This window comes from Ammodytes marinus (genome assembly GCF_949987685.1).
Source record: "Ammodytes marinus genome assembly, chromosome: 1".
In the NCBI taxonomy this organism is placed as follows: Eukaryota; Metazoa; Chordata; class Actinopteri; order Uranoscopiformes; family Ammodytidae; genus Ammodytes; species Ammodytes marinus.
In genome coordinates this window covers 9,832,219-9,854,071 of record NC_137230.1, presented here as the reverse complement: position 1 = coordinate 9,854,071, position 21,853 = coordinate 9,832,219, and the positions used below count along the sequence as shown (strand labels likewise).

Genomic DNA, 21,853 nt, shown 5'->3' with positions numbered 1-21,853 from the left:
CTTTTTACTCATTGTTTCGCTTTTACGGCTGACAACTTTAGTGTTGCGATTCACCGTCACCGTTCTTACTACATTCTAGGTGCATTTGGAGGCTGTGTTCAGCAGGAAGGCTTTGATAAACCCATGGCACTACATTCTCAACACCAAAGTGCAGACAGACAAAGATAACGACTATCTTGAGAACACAGAGGAGCAGTTAGCTGCTAAAAGAGGCAGATATTTCCCTCAGGAGCTGGTGGAGACCAAACCGAGCTAAATCTAGAGTGATTATTGGAGATACATTTGCTAGGTCACCAGTAATATGACTCAAATTGAATGCTAACGCGGCTCAGTGTTTGTGTAGCTTGCTTGCTGTAACAGCTTTATAAATAATACATTTGTCAATGTTGTGATTATGACTGGTACTGCTGCCCTCAAGTGGCCCAAAGTCAGTTATTGTTGCTTTAAGTTATTGGTTCTCGGGTTTGAATTCATCAAGGCTCTTTAAGGATATCTAAGATTCAGATCATCAGAGCATTTCACAGCGCAGGTGGGCGTGTGTACTGTGTTGAATTTTACATCAGTTGTGTGCAGATCTGTCGCTGTCTAAGCTACTGCTGAGTAACTCCAGCATGGAGCTGAATCCATAGAGAATCATAGCCTGATGACACTTGGCAAAATGGCACACTTGTTATAGTCATTTTTATTTTGGGCAGAACAAGCTTGAGCTTAGTCATGTGCAAAGGGTTGATGCCTTTCAGAGCACGGACCGATGCTCCAACGGTGTCCAGCCCTGCTAAATCTCTGCTGGGTTATTGGCTGAGCCTGTAGGAAATAGCCATACTCAGCAGCTTAGTTAGTTTCCACCCAGGGCTGGATCTGAAAACCGGTGACACAGAACAGCCACGGGACAGAATCCTGGCTGGGAATATTAGCAGTGTTAAAACAGGTTACGCTCTGGCATTGCTTCAGAACAGCACATACAAGACGTGAAACGGAATGGTAAACTGTCTGACGGTGATTTTCACTCTTTAAAAAGCCGCACTTAGAGACAGAATCAAATTATGAAATCACAAAGTCTCTAATTAAAATTATTTAGTATCAGGGTTTGACATGAGTAAAGAAGCTATTTTAGCTGCTGCTGATATCTGGAAATGAATCTCTCTGGCCACACGGCACACACACACACACACACACACACACACACACACACACGCTACTGGCTGCCCAAAGTCTAAAGTTGTGTCTGAAATATGTATCTTATGAACAATTAAACAAGAAGAGCTTTTGTGTGTTTCTCTTGGCTTAACAAGGAAGAGAAAATAACTGCGAATAATATTATATTAAGTTGTGTGACGATCATAAACATAGTATACCACTTTTTTATACTGATTTTAAGATTATAAAAAAAAAACAGAACTCTGGAATTGTGGTTTAATTTGAAGTGTGTTGGAGAACAATGACTAAAAGTCCATAAAGATAATATTTATGGTAAATAAAAAGCTAAAGCATATCTTTCTAAACGCAGTACATCCTTAGTGAGACTGTGAAATGGTTACAACTGGTTGAGTTGTAAGTGTTGGGAAAGCAATGGAGACCTTGTAGTCGAAACGTCATTTACTGTAAAATATGATCCGTATTCAGCATCTATCCCCACAGTCTGTGTAGTGCTCTTAAAAGGGACTGTAGTTTTGTAGCCTTAACAATGGCCTGGTCCACTGAGCAGCACTTAGTTGTAGCAACTATCTGGCAGATCATTTTGGGCCATCCCTCCTTTTACATGGAGGAGCATTTCCTGGGAAACCTCAGATAACTAAAGCAATCAATTGAAATTTCATTCCTGCTATTTTTTTCATTTTGCTTTGTACTAAACTGTTTGAGTACTCTCTATCTCTCTCTGCCTCCCCATGGATTTTTAGATGCAGTTACTGTAGAAATTGGAATTCATTCTTAGTACGGAATCCATCGTTTCTATGCAGGGGAATCATTTTTAATATAGCTGTAATTTGGTCAATTTTGCCTGTCACATTTATATCGATATCATATCTAGCTCACAGTCTATGCTGTTTATGTAATAGAGACAAATTGTCACAATTTGCCAGGTTTCGACATTTTTGCAGAAGAAGTTCAGTGGAGAAGAGCAGTGGGTCCATTTGTTCCTGTAATGTTCCAATCTGCCAATACAAACACTGGATCATTATTGTATTTTATCATTTATGTATCAAAGTAAGATTCAATGAGCCTCATTTTATGAGTCCCTTTTTCCATGTCAATCTTTCTTATGCACAGCATCTGCTGTCAGAGTGCACTTTGCATGACACACGTCCATCATTTTGTGAGCATGAGTGTGTAGTAGGTTGGGGCTGGAGAAAGGTTGCAGAAATAAAGGTGAACGAAAGTACACTATGTAAATTAATGTTGTTGGAGGCCATTTCGTAAATCAGATTCTGACCAGCAGATGGGAGGTGGATCATTTCACACACTCATACATTAGGTAGGAAGCTGGTACATCTGTCTGCCTGTGCCTGTGATTGCATAGAGTTAACCAGCGTGGGTTTGTCTCAGTGAGCGGAACCCAAGAGATTGTAAAACTTGATTCTCATTTACAAGCTTTGAATTCCAAATGACCCTCATGATCGGTTTGGACGATGACAGCCTACCACTTCTAGTAAATGTTGGGGGAAAGAGCTATATGTCCTCTGATTTCCATCGTCGCTACTTCATCTTTCTCCTTTTCATGCTGCTCCTGTCCCCATCTTTACAATGCAGCTTGCGAACACTTACGAGTCAGGCATATAAAAAAAAAAACACTAAAAGAAAAGAAAAAAAAGGTTATCTGATTGATGTTAGGCCCACACTTTAATCGAGAGGAGTGCTACTTCACCAGCGTATCCCCACTCTGAAGTGTTTGGGCTGTAGAAGAGTGCTGCAGAGGATAGACAGCATGTAGATCAATATCCTAGGAACACACCAGAGACATTCTATTTTATTAAACATTTTCCCATTAAGGCGCTGGGGCGAGTGTTGTAGATCACACCAACAAAGTCGTAAATCACAGACAGACAGCCGTATTGGAAACAACAGGCAAAATCAGAGGAGATTATCAAGAAACAGAAGATATTTGATGATGGTGCTATGGCGAGCCTCATATATCTTGTTCTCATGTTAGCAGACATTTCAGCTGAGGATTGGTTTCGTAACCATAAAGCATTACAATCATATCATATGTTCATCCCACATGAACCATACATCATGTTTTAGGCACGGCTCACTGGATAATCATATAGTATCTTTCTGATCTCATTTTCTACCAAAGAAAGTTCAAGGTTAAGTTGGTTTTAATTGTTGCCCATTGAAACCACACTCTCCTTGGTAGGCAATTTGACGACAAGTTAAGTCCCTTGCTAAGGGACTCTTAAAACACATACTGTAAGCTCAATGAGTGTACTGTCTGTACTTTGAGCCGATTTCAAGCTGCACACGCCAATATTTTTTCGTATGTATTAGCAATCTATTAAATGGTTTTGTGTGGTTATGTGAAAGGTAACACAGATGTGACAAAACCGCAGAACTATCACCAGCCTTTGCAGTTCCCCTGAGCTTTACGAGTCTTTCAGCTCATTGTTTTGTCTTTACAACTGAGACAAAATACTGTTTTGGTTGAGTTGAGGAGTGTCCCTGCGCTCATCAACCTTGTTTCCAGCAGCAGAAGGAAGCTAGCCTGGCTCCGCCCGCCTGCCTACTTCCGGCCAAATTTAATTTTCCCTTCAGTAGTCAAATCCCTTCTGTACAAATGAAATGAAGTACGATGGTCTGGTTGGACCAGGCTAGAAGGAAGCTGTTTCAACCAAAAGAAAACTCTGAAATACTCTGAAAACTCTTAATATGTCCAAATATGTTAATATTTCCATCAAGAGGTGATTGAAATGAATTGAGCTTAAAGGAGAGTAAACACTAGACTTGCATTCTTCGGAAAGGAACGTAAATAAATAACTGTTTAGTGGGAATTAATATAAGTGTGTACAGCTTGTTTTGCTGCGCCCAGGTGGTAAAAAAAACAGACTACCTCTTTAACTGGACACACCGCGGATGATACAGTAGTATCATTTTTCCCAGTTAAAATCTTTAACACAAATACAATCTTGCCTTCATAGCTCTTTTTGTAATAACACTATTCTCAAAGTAGCACATTGATAACAATAATTGATTGATACAGCTTATATGTTTTAATAAATAAATGAAGAGATGTCTTGTTTATGTTGTTAAAACTGGTATTCTTCTCTTCCTCCAAAATGTGCCCTTGGTGGGTTCATATATTCAGAAATAAATAAATAAAACATTTTCTTTCTGGTGCTCATATTCACAGAACAAGATAGCAGGTAGGGCTAGAGTGCGTAGCCCAGGGCCGTTGCAACACAACAGATGGCTGTTGCTGGGATCAAATCTGTTACTGTTTGGTTGCAGGGTGTTCTCCTCAAGCACTGAACCACCCTGCCACCCAGTTTAGATTGTACTTTGTTGGCAGCCATTTTTGTAAAGCATATGGGAGGTTGTTGTAATTGCATAGGGATTGTATGTAAGAGAGAAAGCCGGTGGAACTGCCTGTACAATATGTTCTGCTCATTTCCTTTGTACTAACCAGATATGAATAAAGTCAAGATCATTTTTTTTAGAAAGGCCATTAAGAAATCAGGACTGTACAGAGAACAAATAATTGAAAGATAGATGAGAGAGAGGAGACACAAATAACATAGTCAGACTTTCATGCTAAACATGCTGTCAAGAAAAGAGAAATACCTCACATCCCCCTTTTCCGTTCTCCTGTGCCGTAAACATTTTGACAAAGTGGTGATTTAGAGTTATTGTTCTGCCCCGGTCATTGCAAGTATAGATGAGAGTGTCTACTATAATGCTTACGACGTAAGATGTTAGCGTCTCCATTACTTTTCGGATTATGTTGATTTGGTTTATGTTGCATTTTATTTGTGCATCCTCCAAGGATGTTGGAATAACACAACATAGATTGAATGCTCCAGTATTATCATTCCATATTTGCTATTCATATCCATGTTTTCACAGCAGTCTAATCCAAATGCATATTTAATATGCCGCGGACAGTCAGAGTTTCTGAGCAGACTATACGTGCTCAGGGCCACAGGGAGGTGTTGCCTGCTTTCTCTGTGCTGTTTGTTGACAGCGGCTTGATGAGAATGGGGATAGTGCTAATTTATATCACAGGGCACAGAGCAGTGCTACACATGAAAACAGTTTGTGCTTACATAAATAATGATGTTTTTTTTACATCACAATATTACATCAGTATGATACTATACTGTACACTAGTGTTGCAATTATGTCCAACTGATGCAAGCCGTGTGTAGTCTATTTAATCACTGGGGATGCCAAGTTATTTCACCAATGAGGACAGAAACAGTATAAAACTGTCAAACTGTTTCAGTGCATCACATTAGCCGAAATAAGTGTGATTAAAAACAGATGCTAAGATCTGAACAATGCTCATTAAAATACACTATTGTAATAGTATAGGCCAGGGAATGGCCCACCTGTTTCTTATTTGCCAAAATGTTTTGTGACTCTGGACCAAAACTTGATAATTACATTTCTGTTTTCATTTGTCTAACAATCTTCCATAGTGCTAGATAAAAAAAATATAATTATGGAAGAAGGGGTTGTACATCACCAGTCACCAGAGTGCTCAAATGACGGTACACTGCATATCAAAGCTCTCAGGTCACTGTTGATTCCTTACTGCTGTTTCAGCTGAATTTCCATAGCATGGCTGGCCTTGTGTTCCATGATGGATGACAAATAAGGCCTTGCTTTCATTTAGCTCTGTCTTTTCCCAAACTACAAAACAGGTCTGTAACACTAAGCTGTCTGTTAAATTCCAAAGCTTGCATCCAAGAATCACACCTGAGGATTTTACATTGGAGGATGATTTTAGTTGTTCAATACAATTCTTTAACGTCATTTTTTAAAGACACACTTTGAAATACTGCCCTCATTTTTCTGACTTATTCTCCTGTTGTATTCCTTACTGTTTGTATGAAAACGTGTATGGTAAATGTTTCTGAGTATTTTATTTTAAAATATTTACGTGAGTGGTGCAATGTCCCATAGAGATCGGCCAAATATGTGTCCATTGGATAATTGAAGTATACATAGGGCACTTAAAATTATTTATTTATTTCACAGGTTCACTGTTTTTATGTTCACTATAATAACTTTAACAAACCTATTGTACTATTATTCTACATATTTGCCAAAGTAAAACAAGACAATGTTACGTAAGTTAGTAATTTAGTTAATCAAACCTTTATTTCTCCTCTGACCTGCAGAGATTACAATTACATTGTCATATTTGGTCAGAAATAGATTAAGAATATTAAAGTAAATTGAGTAAAGCTGCTGAGGTGTTAGGCATGTTTTACTTTACTGATTGAATAATACAGCTGTCTTTTCTTCTTGTAATGAACACAGTATTTGATTGGTGCATGTATAAGTGTGCCCACCTGGAAATGTTCAAAATGCCAAAACACATAGATAAGGAATTGTACTTTTGAAAATGTGCTCAATAGAACTTCACCCGCTATGCCAGTGTTTTGGTAAGATTGAAACCTCATAGAACACGAGACCCCCTTGCGATGTTATTCTGCCCTCTCTCCTTCTCTAACTCAGCAGTGTGAGTAAGCAAAGCCTTGCAAGGTGAATCTGTCATGTCTGCCTGCAGGTCACATTCATGACTCAGACCCCAGCCCACAGAACCAGCTGTCATCAGTTCAATGCTCACCTCAACACCAACAATGTCACTCTATTGTCGTGAACACTTTAACAATTACGCAAACAAACGTGCATTTTGCTCCCATGTGCCTACACAATAATAGTATGGATGTTTGTACTAAAGACAGTCTCAGTTCACCTGCACAAATCATATGCACCAGCTTCAGATCTCACAAAAGGTTTGATTTCCCCTGGCTGAGCTCACATTATAATCAGAATTGCTGGTATTCTGGATTTAACCACAATTTTAAAACTGGCAAGAACATCCTGAAACGCCATCCCTCCCACAGCTAACTGCTCCCACCTGCCAGCCACCATAAAAGAAAATGGCCAACCAGTAATTAACATTAAAGTCATGCACGATGGGGTTCCACCAGCGCAGGTTACTTTTGGCAGAAATGTATGCTCCCTAGTCCCTACCCACTAAAGCAGGTGATGCGCCCCCAGAGCGCAGTGCTTGAATCAACAGAATGTCTCAGACGCTGCCTCATCATTGTACACCAGATGCACAGGAGCCAAGCGTTTTTTTTTTTGCCAAAACCAATTGCAAGGAATGTTATTTTCCTGCTGTTGTCACAAAATACAAACTGCTATCTAATCACAGAACTCATAACCAAGGATTAAAAATTTAAAAACCAAGTCTAAGGTTTAGGCTATGCGATTAGTATGTGTTTCTGGGTGTATGCATATGGATGGGTTTCTAATGCGTTTTGGTGTACAGTATGTCTCTATTTATATGTATGTTTCAGGTTCAGGTTACTTAATTTTAAACCGTATAGGTACACTTCTTATGCAGTTTAGGATATGTGTATATGTTTGCTTATGTAGTTTTGCTGTAGCAAACAGCCAATCAGCTGTCATACACCATAAAAGAAAAATACCTACCGTATGTGTCTCACTGCTTGTAGTGTTAGCACGGATTTGTATTTTGACATTCAAGATAAAGTTTCCTTTAGCGTTTAATCATATTTCCCACTTTCCAAAGCTACAAACCCTTTGTCATGTCCCGTGCTACATCTCCTCATTTCCCCAGCTTAATTGGAACCGGTGTGCCCTATACCATAACAAACAAATCATTTACAAACACCCTTTTTCTTAAAGGTAATTTGGATGCATTGGCTTCACTCTTATTTTTCATCTCACCACATAGAAAGAGTTCTGCCTGGGTGCTTAGCCATAGTATTTATAGGGAATGTCATCGGGTCTATTTACTTGGTCTGTCCCCCTTGCACTTTCCCATACATAGATTAAGCTTCAGAGGCTGCCTCCTGGCAATTAAATCTATCAGAAAGGCAGCAGCGAGTGCTCAGTCAGACCGTTCCAATAATTGCAATTTGAATGAATATGGATTTAAACGCTCTGACAACACACAGCCTGTTATTTTATAACTTTGAAACTAGGAAAAAAAAAGTTTTCTCTTGTCATATCTTGTTTTGGTTGGTTGTCCCTCCCTCCCTCCTTTAGGATGAATTGAAACAATGCATTTACCATTCTCTTTCTTTTCTGTTTTTCAGACACATAGAGAACTGGACAGGATTGCAGACTCTGAGAGACGTGGATATGGAGCTCTACACTGGACTACAGAGACTGTGAGTGTTGTTGATGCTGTTATGTGGAAGGGAATGAGGGAGAACCAATGATTGACACATCGCTGTGTTTTACTCCCACTGTGTATCGCTGGTCTGGAAAAGAACAGTGGAACCTGTACCACTGTTAATCCCTGTTTCTATGAGGACTGCCTGCCTGCTCCACTGCAGAGAGAGGCCAATGCTTTCGGTCCTCCTTCATATGAGCAGTATAAGTCAGCTCAGATCACAAGTGTCTGCCGCTGCAGCATCATCCGCAACGCATCAAGATTTAATATCCGATACTTTCTCTGAATGTGACACAGTCCCAGGCTAGGGGGGGATGACACGGTGCTAGTTGAGGCGGGGAGAAAGAACACAACACAAGCGGATGTTTGAACAAGCTTTTAATTATCCACGGTCGCAACATCTTCGCTTTGCTTTAGCCACTGATCAAATAAGGCTAAAAAGCAGCAGGGAAAATTGAATTAGGGGTCCCTGCTGTTGAGTTGTGTTTTGTCTTTTCTCTCCACCTCTCAAAGCAATGTTACGCTACTTTCCTGCATCGCTACCGTGCAGTATGAGGCCACATCCTTTTACATTCTGCCCGTTTCGCCCATTTCCTCCCTCAGTTGCTGCCACCCGACCTCAACTCCCTCTTCAATTCTCTCTCTCTCCCCGAAGAGAACAGTATTCTCTTTTGCCCACCAAAGTCAGAGCTGTCCCCCCCCCTGATCCCCCTTGATCCCTTCATCAGAAAGGCCAAGTGCAATATCTCCACCACTAAATTAGCATTTTTCTCATTATCACCACCGCCTCTCCTGTTACCTTGTCTGGGGACACTGGCTCCTCCCGGGTGGAAGTCAGGCCATAACCAGGGAAGGCTGCTTGTTATGCTGTATTGTGGGACTGTTACTAGTATGTGCTAGGATATCACACATTCTCTCATTTAACCTCGTTAAACTCATGTAATTGATTTTAGTAAAAATAGCTGTATATAGTATATAACTTTACATAACATGCCCGGAATAAGAAGCTGACTCATTTATTATTTATCAATAGTTGAGCTTTAGTTAACACTAACAAGATGATATAAGAAAAGCATTGTATTTGGTTACCTTTAAAGGCGAAGATGGTTATGGTGTGTATTCAAATATGTTATCCATTTATTTATTCATACATGTACAAGTAATGTCAACAGATCCCATGAAAGCAAAACCGATAATGCATAAGTCCATGAACATATTCTTATTTCTCCAACCTTTCTGTGGCACTCGGCCCCAAGTCGGGCACTAAATAAGTCTTTAAAAATGCATCTGACATTTATATAATGTTTTTTATAAAGAGTGAAATACAATTTCTCAAATTGTGAGTTAAACAAGAGAAAATTGTCTATTTGTTTAGGACTATGTACAGCCACAAATGAATACACATTTCCGGGCACTAATTGGTTTTTATTGTGTAATTTCTTGGCAGAGAGAAATATCACGCTTTGTCCACATAGCATCTACGTGGTATGGTGCGAAATAACAAGTATCCTGTGTAGCTGTAAAGTAATTGACACCTTTTGTCTCTAATGGACTATCTAGACAATAACCAGACGTATCACTGTTATTCTGATGCAACAATATGCTAAAATCAGTGCCTTTATTTTATATTTTGTGTGGCGGTTACGAGTTATGATTGAGCACAATTCCGGCCTTACCTGTTTGCGTAGATTTCTATCTTGCCTTTTATTTTTTATTTGGACACAACCAGTATAATTACAGAAGACAATAGAAGTAGTTTGTCAGTTTTTTAAGACATTTAAAAACACCTATCAAGTTAAAACAATGTTTTGATTGGAAGAAAAAAAGTGAATAATTAAAAACCTTGAATTGTTAACACATTCCGTTTAAACTCAAACGCACAAAATAAAAACAATCAGAAATTTTTATGTTCAAGGTGATTGTCATTACTTTTGGGAGGCTTCTGGAGTAGACTTGGAATTAAACTGTTTTTAAATGAACTTCCAATTCACACTTTGTGAACTTCTGGGTGATGAAACAGAAATGCCACCTCCTAGTCAAACAGCACAGAAGCATGATCAGACTCTTAAAATGTAATAGGCCCCAACAGCTAATCAGCACACTGCGTTATGAGGCCCTCACTGATATCATTGATGACTTCTTTGGAGAGAGGCATCTGTGATTACAAGATTACAAGTCATTACCATTGTAACCCAGAACAATGGGTTTCCAAACTTGGGCCACTGGGAAATACAGGACTCCTTGAGATGATTCCTCAGGGGGCCCCCCAGCAAAATGAGGATCAGTTTCAGTTTTTATAATCTAGAACTATAATCACATATTTCACTCGCTTTACAGTTAAGAAACACAAGTTCAGAAATCTTTTATCAAATGGTCTATGAGACTTCAAATTTCACATTTTAAAAACTGCACACTGAAAAAAAATAATTACGTAAAGAGATACACAATGGTATGAATACAAATTGTGAGACTTCTATACAAGGAAGGGGGAGCAGAGACACACGCACAACAAAGTGCACCCACAATAAGAATAGAAGCATTCAAAATGGACTTGCTGCAGTTACATGATCATAACTCTTTGTGCATGTGTTTGTATGTGCCCACGCTGTAATCTTTGTTTGTGTGCTGCTTTCATCACAGTCTCCTCTGCATTTTATCATTTCAGAACTATCATGAACTGCAACCTGAAGGTGATCCAGGCCCGGGCATTCGATCAGAACCCACACCTACGCTACATGTGAGTAAATCATTTACAAACTATGCTTCCCCATGAACCTCAGAACATTTATTATGATCTGTAATACTTACGGCTTGCTGCATGGTTGCTACAGCTGAGTTAGTGTTGAGCAGAAGATGATGCAGTTGAAAGAGACTGGCTTCGAGGGGGGAATTGTGGCACTGCCATTACTGCTGCAACAGTCGCACGTATAAAATGACACATCCATTATTTGCCTTGGATAATTGGACTCCTATCTGCCCTGGTTCTTTGTGCTTTCGGTAGAGCGACATGCCAAAGACGCAGATTCTATTTAGTCTGTGCTTGCCAAAATGGACAATTTGTCCAGGAGTGCGAGCATCAGAGAGCTGGGCGAAGAACAAGGTAATTTCTTTAACAAAGGCTGATCTGTCGCCCCCTTATGACAGCCTGTTTTTCACCAATTTTCCAGGAGTAAACACGGTGAAGAACTCAGTCACAGTCTTTTTACCTGAACACATTGCCATTTGCAATTTCCAGTTGTCAGCCGAGAGGCGGCGAGGTCTCTCTTTTCTTCCGTGGATTACTGCTGTTAGACTTTTATGTGTTCACCTTGCACTTGTGAACTTGTATGTATGTGTGTGTGTGTGTGTGTGTGTGTGTGTGTGTGTGTGTGTGTGTGTGTGTGTGTGTGTGTGTGTGTGTGTGTGTGTGTGTGTGTGTGTAGGCGAGAGAGAGGTGGCAAGCAGTGGTTCAAGATGAGGCTGCTGAAGTCAAATTGGGTGTTTGTCATTACGAGAGCGTGTCTGTCTTGTTACCTAGGGGGTGCACAGTGTGTAGACTTCTTTAAAAAGGTTTGCGCTGCGTGTCTCTGTATGCAGCCAGGAGACGGGTTGAGCTAATTGAGCTCATCAACCTTTAATGAAAGTTATTTAAATCGGCGCTTCTCTTTCATTTTCTCCCCGGAAAATGGATTTGCCCAGAGAGGCTAAAAAAACAACTAGATTATTGTAACAGTCTCACTTCTTCACCCCTTCTTCTTACTAAAGAGCCGTGGCAGGGGATAGATCCTAAAAATGTGTAAACAAAATAAGAAAATATTGGGTGAGTGGGTGATGCCTTTTTTTGTTATCGTAAATAAGAGCTGTGAAGTCCAGAAGTGATTATAATATTGCAAACAATTGTAGATTTTTTCCAGAAAAGTATTGATCTACTTTTTCTTATACTCCCTTTGAAGATCCCATACTATAATGACTATGAAATTCTCTTTAGATCCAGGCTCACACTGTGATAAATGCTGTTCTACAAATAGAAAAAACAATTCATCAAGTGAGTTCCTGTGGATCCACCACTACATTTTCTAACTCTCCAACACGGAGGCATTATGCATAATGATCAGTGAAAGCCCCACCCCAGACAGGCCTTCTTTTTGTGGTCTCGTTAATGCAGATGGATGGTTGCTAGGTGACACTGACGATGATGATGTCAAAGAAGATTAATTATTAGGCCTAAACTTAGCTTCAGAAGGCCGACCTCATTGATGTGTGTGTCAGACAGGTCTGCTAAAAGCCCCGCTGCCATCAGACGCTCAGCGGGTCGCCGCTTTGTGAGGAGAGCTGAAGCTACACTCTCCTCATCACTCATTCAGGCCAAAGCCGGAGAAATCAGACAAGTTACAGCAGAGATCTTGTGCTATACAACGTATGACTGTCATTCACAGCTCCCCGAATGTTCAATACACTTTCTTCTATTTTGTGTTTTAATACAGGTTTCAAGCATTGTTTTGAAAGTACAGTATGTGTTTCTAACCTTGACTCCACAATTGGCCATTAGCTGAATGCCTTATCAGAACAGCTTTTTTTTTTTTAAACACAATCAACAGTCAAGGGGCTAAGGGCAGAGGGTGTCATTATGTGAACGAGCTGTGAAGCCTGGTGACGCAAATTGCTATGTGTGATCTATGGCTATATATAAACAAAACTGATTTGACTTGATTTTAATCGTAACATAACTAGACACGGCAGGCCTGTCAAGCATTGGAATTCTCTCAGCATGTTGAAGCAATGTGCGTGGGTATTTAGTGAGAGTGATTCTCTGTATAGAGTTGGCTATATTTGGTGGTTTCAGGAACAAACGGTGTAAGGAAACACAGCCCTAACACAAACAACATATATGTATGTGTCAAGCTAACTTGCTCTCTACAGAGTATGTAAATGCCAGCAGCGTTAGGCTATATGTTAAAAAGTGAAAAGAAAACTAAAAAAGCTACAGGTGGCATATGGTCAATAAGGAAAAATAAACAAACCAAAACAAAAACAAACTATGGAACAACTTTTACATTAACTTTTTAGACCCCAATGTGCAGGTCTCTGTGTGAACCAACCCACAGCATTGACAGCCTGACAGATATCCCAACAAACAAACAAACAAAAGCACACCACAGCTAACAAGCTCTACCAGGCTGGAAATTCGGAGAAAAAAAACATCGGCTCGGTTTAATGGAAATGAACTCAACTACACTTAATATCCTCCCCCCCCCCCCCCCCCCCTGTAGCCTTGTTTATTTTCATAGGGGTCCTTGTCAAAGCATTAGTGCTGTCATTATGAGGTGACCTCTATTGGCACGCTATGTTTTATTTGAGCCTAAAATAAACCCAATTGCAGTTTTCCATAGCCAGAGAGACACTGTTGTTGTCATCGGAGAGAAGTGGATGCATAAAGGGAGCAGCAGATTTAATCCACGCCACAGCCAATGTGTTCAATAACCCTACAGAACAACCTCTCATTTTGTACCAAGACATGAGACATGAGTAGCAGCCCAATGACATAAAGGTGAATACAAAATCCTGCAAGCCGATACAAAGCCTCCAGAATGTGATTAACTTTGCAGCTCTAAATCTGTGTGACAAACACTCATGACACAAATATTTGAGCAGCGCTCTGAGTTAAGGTGCTTGCGAAACATGCAAACAAATAAATCAACATTTACTCTTTTAGATACCTAGCTGATGCTTTTCCGGGGATTGAATTGCAATTAGTGTTACAAAGCTGAGATTCCATGACCACAGTTTCTACAAGCAGCCAGCAGTCACTGCGCCCAGACAATCAACAACAAGCTCGTAATGTCTTTTAGTTTAATGTTGAGATTGAGCAAAAGAGTCCGAGCAAAGTTGAATAGCACTCATGAGTAAGAACAGCTTCAATCCCCTAAAGTTTGCTATGTTATCATATGTGTACCCCTCTTAGCATATGCTCATTTTAAATACATCACACAACAAATGTATGAAGGACTGCAGGACTCATTACCCGATCTTCCCCCCAACTCCCCAAAATAAGATTTGTACTGACTAAGTTTATATTCAAGACCCACATAACTGCTTTGAAGGCTCTACAGTTTACTAATTAGACGAGATATCTCTGTTGCCAGAGCTTGTTTAAACATGATACATTCACTTGATTTTGGCTGGACAGCATACGGGAAATGCGTTCGCTTACTTGACCCATATCTCCAGTGCAGATTATTGACCAAAGTTTGCTACACATTGTGTATTGATATTCATTTAATTAAACACATTTCTGTAGTCGAGCAATTTGAAAATGTGTCTGTGGGATATCTTTTTTTTTTTAAAGAGGCGCCTCATCAAGTAAACATATTACTGTGTTTGTGTCAGTGGCACCAGTGACTCAGCAGCGAAGCCCATCTCACCAATGGTGGCTGGAGAAAGTGATGAATGAGCCCTGTAGTTCTTCAGTACCATAAAGGGACATACAAGGGACAATCACTAATACTTTGCATAGTCATTTGCAGGAAATATCAATAAGCAGAACCATTAAATCCACAGTTACATCAATGGCTGCTGAGAGTTCACTGTTGTGTTCTATTTCATGCATGTCCAATCTGATCCATGGACTGCCCCGAATGTGTGTCAGAAAAACCTTGCAGAGTTTCATTTTCACGGTAGCATAGATAGATAGATAGATAGATAGATAGATAGATAGATAGATAGATAGATAGATAGATAGATAGATAGATAGATAGATAGATAGATAGATAGATAGATAGATAGATAGATAGATAGATAGATAGATAGATAGATAGATAGATAGATAGATAGATAGATAGATAGATAGATAGATAGATAGATAGATAGATAGATAGATAGATTGGATTGGGGCAATTCACATGGCTTTTAATCACAGAAAAACAATACATTTTACAGTTTACTTCACATTCAGTGAAATAATAAGGTAATAACTGATAACTGATAACAATCTGCTCGCTAAAAAGAATTGAATAAACTACTGCAATTTTTAATTGCGTCATTCCAAGCACAATATAGAAGTAAACCCACCAGAATCACTATTATGTTATTGGTTCTGTAACACAGAAGAATATATCAGTTACCCCAAAACTTGCTGGGAAGGTGCCTTCAAAAGTCTTTCAATAGTTACCTTGTCAGAGTGGTTCTGCAGATGTATTGTTGTTGTCATTGTGTCAGAAATTGACTTCTTCACCGGATCTGTAACACCTGATTGGCAATAGGATTTTACTCTTATGTGATGGTCGAGATAAACGACAAAAGCCCTTATGAAATGTCTCCAGATACTATGGAAGCTTTATTCTCCTTCAGAATGTTCTTTGAGATTAGACACGCATGCACACACACGCACACACGCACGCACGCACGCAGGCACACACACACACACACACACACACACACACACACACACACACACACACACACACACACACACACAAACGGTGAAGTCTGAGGCTTTGTGCTGTTAGTCTAGGATCCTGCATTGCCACCATGCCAGCGATCAAGGTAAAGGACATCATCATGTCTAGGGCCGCGGTGGAGATTTATTTTTACGGCGATTAATTGTGTTATCACAGCGTGGCAATGAGACTTTACTCAAATTGCTTCATTATTATTAAATCATTATTGTTTATTGCCCGCTACATTTCAGTGTCTCCCACGCTCGCACAGTTACGAGCTCGTGTCTGAGAAGCGGTGATATGACCTTGCTTCGCTTGGTCAGGCAGGCAGAGGCGGGGTGCCATTAAAGAAATGGTCACACAATGCAGGCTTGTGCTCCAGCAGTTTAAAATGCATCCCTTTCACCTGTGCTTTGTTGTAGGTTTACACTGGATCAGTGGCCCTTAACACAGCATCACTCATTTTACTGGGACTTGTGTCTTGAATATACAAAACAATGCTATTTTTTTTTTGGAAATGAAGCTATAAAACGGAATAAAATCATTGCATTGTTCTACTAGAGATACTGTTAGCCAACGATGAGATAAGATATTTCTCATCCTTAAAGCTCTTTTTCTTTCAACAAGGGAGAATTTCATTAGTTTCAGTAAATCCTGTTGCTTGTCGTTGAGTCACACACTCACACCCTTTCTTGTTAGACTCATGGTGGTCAGAATGATTGGTATCTATTTTCCAGCTCCTTGCTATGGTATTCTGTCACAGCTGCTATTCTTTGCTATTGGACATATGATTCAATCTATGTTTCATGTCTGCAATTAAGTCCTTGTGAGACAATTTGTTCTGGGCTGGTCAATAATTAATATTGTCGGTGGGAGTGCACATGATGCACAAGCCATCAGAAACACGTCTAGTGGGGCTATATCTAAACACTTCCGAGGCTAATACATTCACACACTATGCATTAAATTAAAGTCACAAATGACCCACAATGCAACACTCGCTACAGGAGCCAAATTGGTAATACTCTCCATTCAAAATAATGACCTGCTGTTGTGAATAAGTAATTATCTATTCCACAAATATATTGCATGCATAACTGCTTGAAGTGCTGGAACGTTGTCATGTAATGTAACTTTATTTGAACAGGGACAGTGTACAAAAGAAACATTAACCTTGTTTAAAACAAGGAGAGATGCATTGTACCAGGCTTTAGCAAACTGCTATTTTCCACCTGTAGTCCCTGGTCATGGTCAGGATCAGTGACTTGCTTCCTCCTGAGAATGCTGTTTCATGTTGTGTTGCCCTCTTGTACATAGCCGGGCTGACCCCAGTCTTTGTCTTAAGCTTAGCTGCCTGGCTGCTTCATGTGTGGCATATACAGACATGAAAGTGGTATAACTCTTCTGACCTAACTCTATGCAAGAAAGCAAATTAGATAACTTCTCCAAATATTCCATCAACAATCACGTGTAACCTGAGGCAGAGTGACTTGTGTAGTCCGTCTTTGTAGTTTCAACAATGGCTTCCTGTTCTTCTGCCTCCCCTCACACACTCCCTCAGTGTGTCTGGGCACAGTGTTCTTGCTCTGTGACTACTCTATGACATCCATCTCACACACACGTTTTATCTGGCCACACAAAGCAGCAGATGGAGATGAAGTCTATCAACCCTTCCGGGGCGTCACTACGGGGTCTCGGGCTTTCAACTCTCTTCTTGCCACTGCTTGCTCCGGTCTTTCTATTTGATGCTGGCTGGCCGGCAGTGGCTCGGTGCGCCACGCTTGTCCCCGCCTGTGTCAAATTAAAGGTCAGCGTCTGGATGGTGAGGCAACTCTTCTCTTTATTCTCGTGCGGCAGAGGGAGAGGCCCAATAAATCTGGAGGGAACGTTGTCACGAGGGAGTCGGAAAGGTCACTCCCCCACAGGGAGAGGGAAGTGGAGAGATTCTCTCATTAAATCTTCCCTTGCTATGTGGGTTTTTTTTCTTAAAATTCTGCAAATGTCACTTTAATACTCGGGTCAGCTGGCCGGATATAGCCCGAGACCACCTTTAATTAGAAGTCCGATTATTCCCTGTTTACCTTTTGCTGGGGGTTTTAAACTCTCGGCTTTCTCTGCAGCATTCCTTTTTAAAATAGCCTTTCTTTTAGTCCTCATTCTGTGTCTTTTTCAAAATACTTACTCCTTCATGTTTCCCAGGTAGCCTATTCACTTCAGCTGGTGGCTGACTTGAAGATGAAATGGATACCTGGTTGACACCTGCAATCTCTGCAGTGTTCCGCCTAGGCGCCTCCACAGGCACATAAAAATAGAGCCGTGATCTCCGAGGTGCAAATGAATGCTAAAGCCTGATATACTGCCTCTGTCAAGCAATCTTACATTCACACTGGAGGCAGTCAGCTGACGCTCTGAGCCAGAGAAAAGCAGGAGGGGGGCCCAGTGTTATGATGGAGGTCATCTTGACCGAACACAGTGTGCTGCAGTTGAAGAGACTAAACTGAAGAGGAGTTCTGCAGACATTATGTTACCCTGACTTGTATAGAAAGGTTTTGAGAGTGTGTTAAATATGTCTTTTCACCTGGTCTCAAAGGGAAGAAGAACTCCTTTATTGGTATGAAATATTTATTTATTTCCTCTGACGACACCATAAACCATATGGAAATAAGAAAGTGGACGTTCCCATTCTGGATAGCTGCCATTTTGAAACAAGCTGGTGAATTTTTTGAGGATGTAATGAGACGTATTTTCCCGTAACCTAAGCCAGTGCTTCTTTACAGATGCTCTATTGTACTGAGGCTGCCTTCATGTTACAGTATGACGATAAAGCACAGTGCTGTTAACCCAGCATCAATGCTGAATTTATCTTTTCTGGAAAAAATAAATAACTTTGGTAAAAAACAAACATAGAAAACAATAGTGACAGTTCATCATGTATTAACAAGTAACGCAGTGACTCTTACTGAAGCTATTTCAATCTGTCACTGGCTATCTTGGAGTGTTTCTTTTATTTACAATGTCTGAGTCTAGCTGTGACCAAAGCCTAGTTGTGCCAGTTTTTTAATAAAACTGTTCAAACTTCTATCAGATACGTATCACACATAACACACGCAAATCTTTGAAGAATGCAAAAACCCTTTCTAAGATCATCAAAATACATCTACAGTACACAATGACTACTACGCTGTCAAATATCTACTACATTTTTCCCAAGAGGAACATGTTTTCCTCTGTATTTGGAGTTCAACAGAATCCATTAAAATAATTACCCTGCTCAGTTTGCAAAGCTGTTAAAGTGACCTTACATGTTTTGCTTCAGCGGGAGTCTTTGCTATTTTCGGAAATACATGATGGCTGTTCATTTTTCAACACCCTGTCCTCCCTCAATGTGCATTATTTTTCAGTTACACTTTGTCTTCTTGACTTGGCGTAAACATTCATTTCATTACGACTTCCATTCTACCATTCACGCACACTAAGGAGATTGATTAAAAGCTCATGAGTTATTTTCAGTTTTTCTATTTACAGTATAATTGTCTCGTATTTACACCACAATGGGCAATGGATCATAATGTATTGGGAGAAAACAAAGCCACTCCATGTAAAATCAGACATCCCAGGATCCCATTATAACCAGAATAGAGTGATCCATGTTTCATAACCACATTTTGCGACATTTGACTGTGAGAATGGCAGTCGAATGATGCTCCTTCCATCGAATCGTGGAATATTCGACTATTCGGGGTGCACATATTTGCATTGCATTACAGAGTTATGAGTTATTCCAGGAATCAACAGCAATGCAGCTGAAATCCCTCTGTATCTGCTCTTGCCCAGTGCACTATGTGTTGTGCTGGCGTTCCTGCTTTCCGAGTGTTTGTAATGAGAAGTTGCCATTGTGTGTGTGGGTAAAGGTTGCATGGACCTGATTCCCTCCCACAGGCCGACCTGTTGCTGTGCTCTGCCAGGGCTGAAGTCATGTGACTGTGGGAGATACACAATCTGATTGGGAGGTGAAGGGCACTTCAGGCTCTCTCTCTAATGTTAGACTTCGTAGTAGTCCGCCCCCACCATTTAAAAAAAAAAAAAACTCACCGCCCACAATGCACCACATGAAAACACTGTTCAGTGTGGGGCATGGACCGTGAGATGTGTTGTTGCTTTGCCAGCTGCAGTGTTGCTGCCGTGATAGAAGAAGCACACTGGTGATGGATAATGCAGACGGCTTTGCCCTCCAATTGGTATTCTAGAATGGTGTAATGGATATTTTCCAGCAAAGAAAACGTGACTTTTTCACTTAAAAAAAATAAATAAAAATGTAACAGAGAAGAAAAAAAACACAGAAGACGTGCCAGTTGAGCAGGACTCATGGCGAGGTCTATTTCCCAGATGTGGAAGAATGGGAGAACAAACAAAGCATTTTAAATTCAATTCATACATTTATACTGAGTTCTATTTTACATTCCATCCTCATGCTCGGATGCTGGGATGTGCGTGAGGCGCGGATCTCACTGTAAACGCAAACACAGAGGCTTGCCACCCTCTGATAGTGGTGTCAAGCAGCACAGTATCTGCTGGCTTTGTGGACTGCAGGGAGAAAACGCTCGGCTGCTCACAGGCCCGACTATCTGCCACAGCCTGACCATTGGGACACTCGCTGGTTTGTGAATAAAGTGCATCAGGCCATACATATATACCTTGGATCTATACTGCTTGTATTTGTTTGAAGAATGAGCTGTAGGGCCAGGCACATATTCTACAGAGCTTATTGTGCATAGGCTGATACATGCAGCTCAGAATACAACATAAACAAGTGACTCCAGTTGTATGTCAAACAGGAAGGCTTGTCAGACATGCCAACGGGCCAGAATACAGACTGACTCACTAAAAGATGTGCCAAATTCAATCCATAAAGCCCAAATATTGTTTGTATGTATGCATAGCCATTATGGTATAGTGAGGTATATTTATCCTGTCTGCCCAGTTGTCTCTGCCATTTGAATCCAATTCAAATATATCAGGGCCATGCAGAATAAGTATGACACAATTCTATACTTATACGTACAATATGTATATTTTCATCAGACCTCACAAAAATATCTCAATGTTTTGGTAATACGGGCTTTCCGAAATCTGAGCAACTACTTTGGTGAATATGGTGTTACCTTTAACCCATTGATGACTATGGCAATCTAGGATGCATGTCCTTAAAGCCACTACGAGTAAGTCGGCACGTTGGCGACACCTTTGAACAAAAGCGGTAGTATTATTACGACGCCAGCTGTCGTGAAGCTGTTTTCTAGCTCGTGCAGGGCGTTCAGATTCAAATAATCAGGAAGCAATATGGTGCGTGTCCGTGTGTTGAAAGCAAAGTGTGAGGGCACCGGACTCTTTTCGGCTCCGTGAGTCTATGGGTGACACAGCATCAACTAATGCCAGTAAGTGCTAAACACACCTGATTGCAATGAGTTGATGCATTGTCACCTCTCATGGAGCTGAACAAGTCCGTGTCCCCACACAAAGCGAATGAACGAGAGATGGCAGTTAGTTAGAATGGATCACGATGAGGTAATGTGTTTATGTTGTAAATAATGACTATTTCAGATGAATAATGGTCATCTGATGATGCTGGTGAGGCAAAGTAAACTTTGTTTTAGGAGGCTACCGCTCATTCATTTAGGAGTAAACACTGCAGTCTACGTTCGCTGCGTGAAATTGTGTATACGTTGCTTGGCAACGCCCTCCCGCCCGACTATCACTCTCCCTTTTCGCTTTTCTTCATCGCATTTTCTTTTTTTTTCTTTTATGGTTCAGCCCCGTTATCAGTCATTATGACGACAAACAACTGTCTCAAACAAGGCTCCCGCTCCCCTTCCCTCACCTGGAGGGATAGGCTTCTCAAATCGCGTAACTGCGCCACACTGAAATCTGTGACCAATACGGATATGTGACCATAGAGCATGCACGCGTGAACCGAAAATCGGACTGGGTGTACGACCAGATCAAATGCAGTAATAAAAACTATATAAAAACGTCTTTCTTTGCACTGATGGTCTCGTTTGCTGTT

At 40.6% G+C, this 21,853-nt stretch overlaps 1 protein-coding gene across 1 annotated transcript in view; it reads left to right on the top strand.

Annotated features, from left to right (window-relative positions):
• Positions 1–21,853, top strand: part of ntrk3b (neurotrophic tyrosine kinase, receptor, type 3b) — a gene marked incomplete at both ends in the record, with an annotated part of 161,357 nt that overhangs the window by 21,411 nt on the left and 118,093 nt on the right. The window contains 2 exons of the mRNA XM_080030427.1: positions 8,295–8,369; positions 11,040–11,111. Coding sequence (XP_079886553.1) covers positions 8,295–8,369; positions 11,040–11,111 — 147 coding nt within the window. The remainder of the gene's footprint in view (positions 1–8,294; positions 8,370–11,039; positions 11,112–21,853) is intronic.